At 35.5% G+C, this 11,241-nt stretch overlaps 1 protein-coding gene across 19 annotated transcripts in view; it reads right to left on the reverse strand.

Annotated features, from left to right (window-relative positions):
- Window positions 1–11,241, reverse strand: part of LOC107195453 — a 52,336-nt gene that overhangs the window by 40,349 nt on the left and 746 nt on the right. For 11 of the 19 annotated variants that reach the window (XR_003045395.1, XR_003045403.1, XR_003045401.1 and 8 more), the window contains exons 2-7: window positions 8,320–8,442; window positions 7,815–7,938; window positions 6,837–6,902; window positions 6,148–6,226; window positions 2,077–2,236; window positions 751–1,155 (exon numbers count right to left, since the gene is read on the reverse strand). Coding sequence is in view for 2 of the 19 variants with exons in the window: in XM_025044584.1 (XP_024900352.1) it covers window positions 940–1,193 (254 nt within the window). In the remaining 17 variants the exon portion in view is untranslated. The other 8 variants (XR_003045407.1, XR_003045408.1, XM_025044584.1 and 5 more) reach the window with 6 other exon arrangements.

Raw genomic sequence — 11,241 nt, forward strand, 5'->3', positions numbered from 1 at the left:
TTTACACATACCTATGTCTCAGTAAGTTCAATTTAACAATATAATTTCCACCAGGATTTGGAACAGAGCTGTTTTTTGCATTAAACACCCTGTAAAATAGCTGTGTTTTTAGGAGCTATGTACTAGGGAAAAATACTTAATTTTTTTTTTCTTTTTCCTACTGAATACATATAGTTGAATTAAATAAGCATTAAATGCAACACCACTGATCACAAATTATAAAGATAATCAATTAATTCCATAAATAAAAAATGCAGGGAAGATGATAGCAACAAAAGCTAAAGTGTCTATAAATTCAGAAATTATTATAACATATACGTGAATGTCAAGTCTCTGTTAACACTTGGGAAATTCCCCCCAAGTTTCTCCAAGCAACCTGTCAGCTTTGCAACATCTTTCTACAGCATGTCTACCTTTATTCCTTTACATAGAAAGTGTTTCCTCCCAAAAAAGAAGCAATTTTTTAAAAAGTATTTCTCTAAAAATAAGAAAATGTTTTTTGGTATCTGGCTACAAATGATTTATGAGAGTGTGCATGTTTTAAGATCCTAAACAAATCCAGTTAAAGCAAAAACCCCACAAAAATGTAGGTGTCCTCTTCGTCTTCCCTTCCACACACATGAAATCACTTCTAGTCTTAAAAAGAAATACTCTATATAATGATCATATGAACCACAATGCACTCCTGGGCATTTATCCCAGGAAAGTGTGAACTTAGGTTCACACAAAAACCTGTAAACAAATGCTTACAGCAGTTTTATTTGTAATAGTCAAAACTGGAAACTCTTGTCCCAACTGATGATGGTTAAACCAACCACGGGCCAGTCACACCACAGAATACTACCCAACAAGAAAAAAGAACCAATTATTGATGCATGCAAGTTGAATCTCCAGAAAATTATGCCTAGTGAGAAAAGCCAATCCTAGAAGGTTACGTACTATGCGATTCCATTTATGTAACATTCTTGAAAAGACAAAATTTTAGAAATGGAGAACAGACCAATGGCCGGTAGGGCTGAGGGAAGGGCGAGGAGAGAAGTGAGTATAGACTGCGACGGCACGAGAGATCCCGTGGTGAAGGAAGCGCTGTGTCTGACTGTGCCCATGCCGGCGTCCAGGCCGTGGTGCTGTACCACGTGCTGTAAGATGTCACTGCTGGGGCAACCGGAAAAGGGTACAAAGGATCTCTCCATTACTTAGTACAACTGCATGGGGAATCTATAATTATCTCAAAATACAGCATTTAAGATTAAAATAAAAAAGAAATACTCTAGTGTAATAAATTGACTCTGCCATATTGAGATCTGAGCTTAAGAAGTCATCACAGCACTTTGATTCTTGTAAAAACTACAGGAGCAGATGAAGTACTAACTGGGTTACTTGCAGCAGTTCCCACGAGTGGCATCGGCATCTGCGGATCTCCCCAGGTCCCCCCACCCCCGGCCAAGGGCCATCCTGTCAGACACACCCCTTCACAGTGTTCACACCACAGGGGCCGGACGCCTGCCTGCCACAGGAATCCTGTTTTCCTATGTCACCACGAAGGCCACAACAAGGAGTTTCGCAATGGCAGGGCAAGTCATTATTATTCAGTCTCCTCAAATGTAAGAACTCTGTGAAAACTGCATGTCAACCTTCTTTACATAAATCAAATGTTCAAACACATAGCAAACGCCCTGCCAGTCAAGGCAACTGTTTCTTGTACATGAGTTGAGCTAATAGATTTGTTGAGGAGAAAATGTTCTATTCCAGAGGGACTAATATAATTAAAATATATATGGACATGTATCAAGTCTTTTTTCTCCCCAAAACATAATAAGGTCACATTAGAAAGAAATTTTAAACCTACTCTAACGACAATGGATTGCCAAAAGAACTACTATAATGGAGAAAGGCATTTTTTTGAGGCCGCTTTTTCAGGTATAAACATTCATTCAACCCAATAAAGGCATTTTAGAAAAAAAGTCAACATATAAAGTTGATTTTCTTCTAAACTTTGATTAAAACAGAAAATGTTTGCTGATACTCTACAATACTAAGCATTTCAAGTAAAACTGGTGATCAAGGAGCGCAAACCTTCTTCAGAATGACAACTGAGGATTTTAATTAGAAAAATACTATAGTCTATAAATAGGAACATCCAAAACATTTAAACCACGTGAGCACTTGATTTTTCCATGTCCTTTGCAACTAGATTGAACAGACCCCAGGAAATTTCAAAGACCGACAGTTGAATCTGAAAGAAAAAAAAATCCATTTAGTTGTCATGATCACTGTCACCATCGATCCCTAATATCTTACACTCCACCAACTGCACTTAACTTTGCCATGCACTTAACTTATGCTCGGGAGAAGACAAATCACTAAACGATTACGTACACTAATTAAAAATGCTACCTTTAGGAGGCATTTCAATAACTTTGTAGCAGGGGTGAGTATTTCTTGTTTACTTTTAAACACATTTGACAACCCCTGAGCCAGGATGCACTGAACATTTGCAAACAATGCTACAGTCTACATAAACTATCAAACTGCCCCCTAAAAGTAGTACTACAATTCTGCAACTGGTGAGGTCACATGGGAAATAGAATTATATGCTAATTTGTTCCTATATTAAGTTATCCTAGAGCGTCAGAGCAAACACAGTAAAATGAATTCTGGAAGAAAAAAAAAATAAGTAGATTGGTAATGTACTGTAGCAAAGCAAACTGTTTATCTTAATAGATACAAATCCATGAAAAATTTTTAAAACCAGGGTATTTTCACCTTTTCGAAAACTAAATGTTTTAACCAACCCCAGGCAATGACTTGCATAATTTAAAAACATTGCATAAAGATTTTCCCTAAAGGAGAACAAGGGCAAGTTATGTTTTTTTCAAGGAGAGAAAAGAGATGGAGAAGGGCATAATATCCAAAAGAGAATTTCTCCAGAAAAAGTTTTACTTTATCAAATATTTAGTAGATATAATTCACAAAAAGTTCTACACAGGTACTGTAAAATGAACATACAGGTTTAAACTAAATAATGGGGTCAAAAGTTCTGACCGTAATACATTTGTTATTCTACTCCAAAATAAACTACATATAGATGTTTTCCTTGCATGGATTTACCTGAAGAAAATATGCTTTATTTAAAAATAACTATCAAAAACTCTAGATCCATGTTTTTTCCTGGAAGGCATATCTCTAGATATGCCTTTATCCATAGATACATTCTATGACTACTGCACCGACTTAAAAAACCATAAACCAAATTAATCGTTGAAGAATTTGGACTACCAGGTTTATACATAATGATGGTACATCCCTCACATTTCTATCTCCAAAAGTCCTTTTAATAGAAAAAGGGAAAGAATTTGGGGGAAGGGGTGGTGGAAAAATAAAATCTTATACCATCTGAAACCATGGGACGAGTATTTTATAAAGCATCTAGTTTGTTGCAAGACACACTAAGATGAGTGACAGAGACTGTCGGTGTCCCAGACAAATACCTGGGAAAAATAAATAAAATAATTTTTTGTTCTAGAGTCTAGTCCTTTTTCCATTAAAAGATATGTTTACATTGCAACATTTCCAATGCCATGCTACAAGAGGACTAGGACTCACAAAGAGCCATTTGAATTTCCATTAAATCATAACTAATTTTTAATTTCTAAAGGGATTTTACCTCTCGCTTTTAATAAGATTTTATCACTATTAGTTATCATAAAATATGTTAGGTTCCCATGAAATATCAGTCTGACATCTTGTTTAAACACTTACTTTTCTTCTATATATTACTATTTTCCCCTCACCGAGTGAGATATGGAGATACTTATTCGGGCATAAAATCTTCAGGCTCCTTGATGGACTATAAAATAAAGCTATATCCGTCTCTGCTATCATTCGTTTGAAAGACCTTATTATGTATTGAGATCTTAATCCATAAAAAGGTGAGAATTACATTTAAAGAGGGGGTAGAAGTCTGACAAAAATGAAAACACGCACTGATGCCTACAATATCAGGACTTAAGTAAATTAATCTTCATTCCCACTGAAAGCAATCTGATGTCCAGGGACTGGGAATTATTCTACCATAAAATACGGCACATTAAATACTACAATATCCCATTTGAAATGTCTTAGGATAATTATTATGTCACCTACAAATGACTGTATATATAGTTATATTTTAATATTCATTACCGCAAATTCTAATGCAAAACATGTTGAAATTGTAAAAATATTAAGTAAGTTAAAGATAAGATCAAGTAAATCAATAGCTATGCTATGGCTAAAAGTAAGACTCCAAATAAAATCTGAAAAAGAATCGATAAAAACAAGGGCAAAATATTTGGACCCTGGTTATCACAAACGACACTATCATTCCTGATGGTTTGCATATAAAACTCCTTATCTCCACTAGCTAGTTGAAAAGAATGAAAAGCTTCTTAGAACCAGCTAAAAAGAAAGTCTTTACCATGCTCCTTGAAAAAGCTCATTTTCACATTACTCAGGCTTCATTATGCTAAATCAATATTCGTTTAGTCACTGGGGTTATTGACATATTTTAAAATAAAAGTATACCCTTCAGCTACTGCACTCATTACAGGTAATTTGTCTTGTCAGAGAGCAGGGAATATTATCCTAGTCTTTCAGGGGCTGACAGCCCATGGAAATACCTCCCCATGGTTACAACTGTAAATAATTTTAAGGTAAAATATTGAAAAATCAATGACTGTTTCCTGCAATCTGTCACAAACAAATCAATCATAATCTGTACTGCCAGAGAGTATGATGTGAAGGAGATGGGAGCAGATGTAATTCTTGGCTGGAATCTCTCATTTCAAAATCACTTCACATAATGGTGTCATCATTTAAACACTTAACAGTCAGTGCAACTGCCACTGTAACGTCTAGTTGGACAAAACCACAAGGAGGAGGAGGAGAAATGCCATCACTATTATGTTAACAAACATTTAATTTAAATGGCTGCTGTATTAGAAAAATCCAGCTGAAAACTCTTCTACCTAACCCCTGTCAGAGTTCTAAATTCATCAGGGCTGCTTTTCTAGGTACTAATGCTTAATAAATTAGCATATGACTCAAAATTTGACTCTCTAACGCATGTCTACCTATTGTTTTAAAAGTCTATTATAGGGAATAAAATTTGGAGTTAATAAATGAGACATCTGGATTGTGGAATGCCCATAATTCGATCTATATAACAAAGACAAAAAATAGTGTCAGAGATGTCAAGATTATACTTTTAAAGTAGGTCTAGAGGTCTCAGTTGCCCAGATATTAAATTTTATATTTTCCTTCTATTAATGAATATTAAATTTCAACTTTGTAATATTATAGCATATTTTAAGATGACCAGTAAGACCTATTAGTCAATTCAAAAATAGCCTTGCATTCCATACATACGCTACATCATAGAGCGATGTTTTAAAAGCCGGAGTACTAACCCAAGTATATGAAGTGTAAAAGTTGGTCAAGGTCATAATATTGAATTGTTCTGCAAACGTAAACTGCTTTTCAAGTAATCACTTTGATACCACCGTTTTTCTTCCTAGGCTACATTTTAATGGTTTCCTCAGCTGTTTACAACCTCCACCTAGGCATGAATCAAAGAATCTGAGATTGGTATTATTTCCCCTTCCTGTTGTGTTAACCACATCACTTGATTGAAAGATTAAAGAGTCTTTTCCTGAAGATTTTTGTTTTTAAATGCATACTAGCTCCTCTAATAGAAGAAATTAATTTTATCACATTGCTTACCAATTTCCTAATGATATAATTAGACGTCACGAAGCCCTTTATTTTTCTACTAATATCCCTCCACAGATAGAGTTCAGGGAGTAGATAGTTTTGGTGACTAGAAAAGTCTATGATTTTTCTTAAAAAGGAAAAAAAAAAAAGACATAAATGCCATTATACAATCAAGCCTGCATAAACAAACATTCTTAGATGTAGTAACTAGTCTTTTATGAGGTTTACATTTTGAATGTAACCTGCATATTCAATGTTGCGACCTAGCTTTAGAAGACAGCTTTTCTTATTGGTACAAAATAAATATCATTTTTATTCTTCGAGACTCTTAGATCCATCCTTTTAACACCAACATTACGTTTTTGAAAATGAAACAGCATGTGAAGAAATTACCAAAGAGATCCAGAATAATACGGAGTCCTCCACTCCATCTGAATCCCTGCGACAGCTGCAAAGTGAGCAGTAAGCCAACCTAATGAGAAGAAAAGGAAAGCATTACCCGTAGCCTAGGATTACACGAAAAATGGAAAGGGACTTAAAGCTGTGAACGAGGAACAGAACCCGTGTGTGTGAGCTCCTGGCCTGCGGTGCACCAGCGCAGCAGGGGCTGGGCCCGGCTGACTCCCTGGCAGAGCTCTGGAACCAGTTGTCAACCACCACGTCTCCCACTCGGAGTTTGGTTGTGGCTGGCAATAAATCGGCCTGCAGAAGAGAGCATTCCCCCAGAGGAGGTAACAAAGACTGGGAGATAAATGAGGACGGCTCAGCAACCTGCTAAACGCACGCACATCAACCACAAACTGAAATGACATCTACTAGAACTGTGCAGGCAACCATCACAGATCGAATTCTCAGAAAGACGCTATTTTAAGGGTGCTGAGTATGCCTAGATGAGATTTCTCAGCTCTCCAAAACACAACCCATAGCTCTAAGAGGAGCAGCTCAAAACCTTAGCACAGAGAAATCAGATCATTTTCATATCTCAAATGTAAAGAAATTGCTGTCTACTAGATAAAGTTCTTATATGTAATAAAGGCTTAGGATTACAGAGGAAAGTATTCTTTTAAAAGAGATAATATTACCTCCCTATCTTCGGAATCTCCTCCTTCCAATAGCCAGTACAGTAGCTCCATTATGAACTGTAGAGTCTTAAAAAGAAAAACAGCAATAGTTAGCTTCATCTTTCCTATCACTTCCTTCCTTCGTGGAATTACAATTTAATTACCGATACTTCAATTGATTTTATTCCTGAATGATACATTTCTCAAAGAGCACACTCTGGCTATTTCCACTAGAGAACATTTAGTACAACCTTCTCAATTAATCAAGCATAACCTATTACTGCTGAAAGGACATGTTTTCTTCATATTCTCAAAAGAGTGGGGACCCTCCCACCCCCCCGTACTTATTTTATATAAAAGGGGTATGAGTTTTAATACATTTGAATACCATGAATATACATGACATATAAATCTTAAGTATAAATTTTGGCTGACAACAGATATAAAACTCAACCAATTCACATATATGTTTAGATTTTTCTTAGATTTACCTTCAAGAGCAAAAAAAACAATAACAAAAAAAACAAAAAACCAATCCTCTTATCTTTTAAATTCAATAACTTTATATGTGGTTAAAAAAAAAAAAAAACTAACCTTAAAGGCAAACAAAGAGAAATCAGATTGCTCGCTGCTTAACATTTTCTTTGTGTTTGTGTTACGTATTTTCTAACTCACTGTATGCTTCCACTCTTGGTCACACACACAAAAGCCCACCTCCATAAGACATCATCAGTGATAGGGGAACACAAGTATGCTATTTAAGAACAATTATGTACTTCATACTTAAGATTCACTTTAATGCCTTTCGAAGTATTCACAGAGAAGCATTTCTTCTATTTCAGACTCCACTGCCTTCTGTAAAATTAGCTGTTTTTTGGTCACAGAACCACCTTTTTTTACTTAACAAAATATTCTCTAACATGAAATCCAGCTCCTTGCTCTCCCCACTACACAACAGAAATATTCCGCAAGATAATTTTTTCTCATAGCTGCTCTCACCTGCTTATAATCAGGAGCCCCAATTTTGATGAGAAATGACAAGCTGTACACACAACTGTGTCTTCTTTGTCATTAACAGAGTTTAGTACTCGTGACTGGACGTGGTACTCCCACTAAATTTATTCTAAAAAGAACCGGGTAATGAAAATAACCAAAAACTGTAAGTTGGTATAAACACATTATTTCCTTTAAATAACAATTCAATTTCTAGAAAAGATCATAACCTTAGTCTTAATTTTTATGAAAAGCATCAAGTTTATAAATTTCACTATCCAGTGATATCATTAAAAATAACTTATTCAGGGTATTTCCATGTATCAAAAATTTTTCCATTTACTGAGGCTTTGTTTAATGCATTAGTAAAATTTTAATAACCAAAAGCTCCAAATGACATTCTCTACATTCTGTGCTTAGTCCCTGTTATCAATATAAATACTTTGGAGAAACGAACAGCGATGCTATTTGAGGTTCACTCCACACACAGGCACACTGTGCAGACACTCACTTGCCGATGAGCCTGGCGATGCGCAAGGACAAAGTTCAGTCAACATCTGGAGGAACCCCATAGTTCAGAAGTCAACTGAGCTGAAAATATCCGAATCTGTTACAGAAGCATCATACTTATCACCTGCACAGAAAATGGAAATGATTCTGTTTAAGGAAACACAGAAGGCCAGTTAAATACTTTTGGGATATTAGATATGAATATCTAATCTAATTTTCTCCAAGGTATCACTCCATATTATGGCAAAAAATAAAATAAATAAATAAATAAAAAGAGTTGTATCAAGATATGAAATATAATTAGCCTGAGAAAAGGCTAGAAAAATGGATTACATGAATGACAACTGCAGGAGAAAATGATATTCTCTTCTCCTGAACAAATGTTAGGTGCATCCTCACTAATAAAGACTTAAACTCAAACTACATTACGACATACTGGTTTTCAATTTTGAAGCATCTAAGTTAATTTGCCAAGCTAAACTGGTGCTCAGGTATACTCGAGCTATAAAAATATTGCAGATTTATGCAGAAATAAGTCATAGGAATCACACTTCACAGTAGTGCTATAAAAGCAAACCAGTCATTACCGAGCAAGAAAAAATAATTCCAAGATTTTACATCTTCTTAGAGTTGCATCAGCTGCTATTCTATTAAGAACAATTATCCTCTATAAAACAGGTAACAATTATACCAAAAAGATGTCAGAAATCCAGAATCCAGTACAATGTCGAAACTGAAGGGAAATATACAAAGGTATTGCAATATTACCACAAAACGGGCTGTGCTATCTCAGTTAAAACATTATTCCAGACCGATACTGTTTTCATAATCTGTAATTCACTCGAGGTTACATGATTTCATTTACTTGCACGTTATCGACTGAAGAACATTTAAAATTTTTCTAAGATTTCTATAATGCAAAAATATATCAATTATTAGTGTGAGTCGTTAAAATACATGATAGGTTATTAGTTCACATTGCTACTTTATTTCTTTTAACACAGCACATCAAATTTGAAAATAATACATGGATAATAGCATGGAGAAGCTGATCTTAGCTGTCAGAAAAAAAATTCTGATGGGGGAGTTGGGGGATCAGTAAAGCACTTATCTCAAAATTATTGCTCTTGTTTTAGTTTCAACAAACAAATCTAAATAAGTCTTTGATTTGAGTTTACCGTGTAATTCTAGCCAGCTAATTATGCTTGGAGTCACGAATGAGCTGTGACTCTACACCTGGCTTCTCCGATCATATGCCTATGGCCACCTCCACTTTCATTTCCTCTTTCTACAATGAGTTTTAATATTAAAGAAAAACAGTCACACATCTTACATACAGACTGATGGACAGCCAGCTTCCAGGAAATCATGATCTACAAAGGGGGCGGGGGGCGGGGGACTCTTAATGCAATACTTATGTTAAAGGGTATTAGGTGCTGGGTAAGCCAAGTGTAATATGATCAACAGTATCCGTCTTGCTATTGTTTTTGCATTCAGAGATTTGAAGCCAAGGACAGTAATATTAATTAAGTGGTCATCCAGGTTATGATTCATATCCTTAATCTAATAGAGGCTAAATGCACTATTCACTTGCTCATCAATTCAAATTTGCAGAACAATATTTTGGAAGAAAGAAAACAGTCTTTTTTTCTATTTCTGGAAATAAAAAACAAGACATTCCATAAGCAATGTAGCTAAGTATCTGATGATATGAAAAAAGAAATTGTTTTAGATCATTAAAACATTCTAGGAGACTGTTTTCCAAAAAATGGAGGGGCGAAAATTTGTAATATATTTACCTTTTTTATTATATTCCTGTTTCTGCACATCAAGCATGCCTTCCTCTGCAGATTTATTCTGAACACTAATAAACCTGTTTAATATACTGCTCTATTTATGCTTTTCTTTCTAAATTAGTAACCATTATTCCACAAAGAGCACAAAGAAAGCCGACAAAGGCATTGCCAAAAAGCCACAAGTAGTATTAGGACATGCCAGAACACCTAACATTAAACTATCATTTCTCTCTACAACTTCTGTTGCCAAAGTGCTCACAAAATCTGGAAGCTCAAAGACAGGTTTCAAGTGCAATTAAATTCTCCAAAAGCAAAACTGTACAAAAATAGGCCGCCCTTCTTATGTCACCATTTTATAGACAACATTTTCTCAGGATCTTAATTAAGATAACGATGCACACCTGTGTCAACATTCTCTGGAAAGACAGCCTTATCAATCATAATCCTTTAAGTACACTCCAAAACAGCAAAGCGATATGACAGAAGCAATCTGTTGCCTTTCCTAGTCAGTGTTGTGTCTCTCCCACAAGAATGATGAGATCTTTAAAATACAGCAGACCTACTTTTATGAGTCTTTAAAGTTTTAACTGTAAACAGTTATTACACTAAATAAACAGGAATAACCTCTTTTGCACTTGATTTAAACAATGACAACTGTACAGCCAGAACTCGAAGAGCAAGCTCTTCTGCAATGTCTCAGCAATACAGCTGTGGATCTTATTTTAAAGTTTTCAGTTTTAAGAGTTACGCATATCTGGATCCGTGCAGACACGACAAACCAATAAATCCTTATGAACTTTTAAAATTAGAATTCTATAAGTCCGACGTTAAAAACAATCAGGGCATACCTATTCCTAGTCTAAGTTAAAATGTTCAGAAAGATACAAATGCAATAGTTAGCTCCCTCCCCGCAAACGAGTCGTCTTGGTAACCTGAAATAAGAGGTAGATGGCTAGCTGCCACCTGTGCTGGGAGAGAAAGCTTCAGTGACAAGAGCCCAGGGAAACTAGTACTAACAAGCAAGCAGGTCCCCAAACGGGAAAGCTGATGAACAAAGGAGGGAAAAGTGGGGAGAGGCGAACCTATCATCACCACAAGATAAAAAGTTAAAACCTCGTGTTTACCAC

The sequence above is a fragment of the Pteropus alecto genome, unplaced genomic scaffold (assembly GCF_000325575.1).
Source record: "Pteropus alecto unplaced genomic scaffold, ASM32557v1 scaffold123, whole genome shotgun sequence".
Classification (NCBI taxonomy): domain Eukaryota; kingdom Metazoa; phylum Chordata; class Mammalia; order Chiroptera; family Pteropodidae; genus Pteropus; species Pteropus alecto.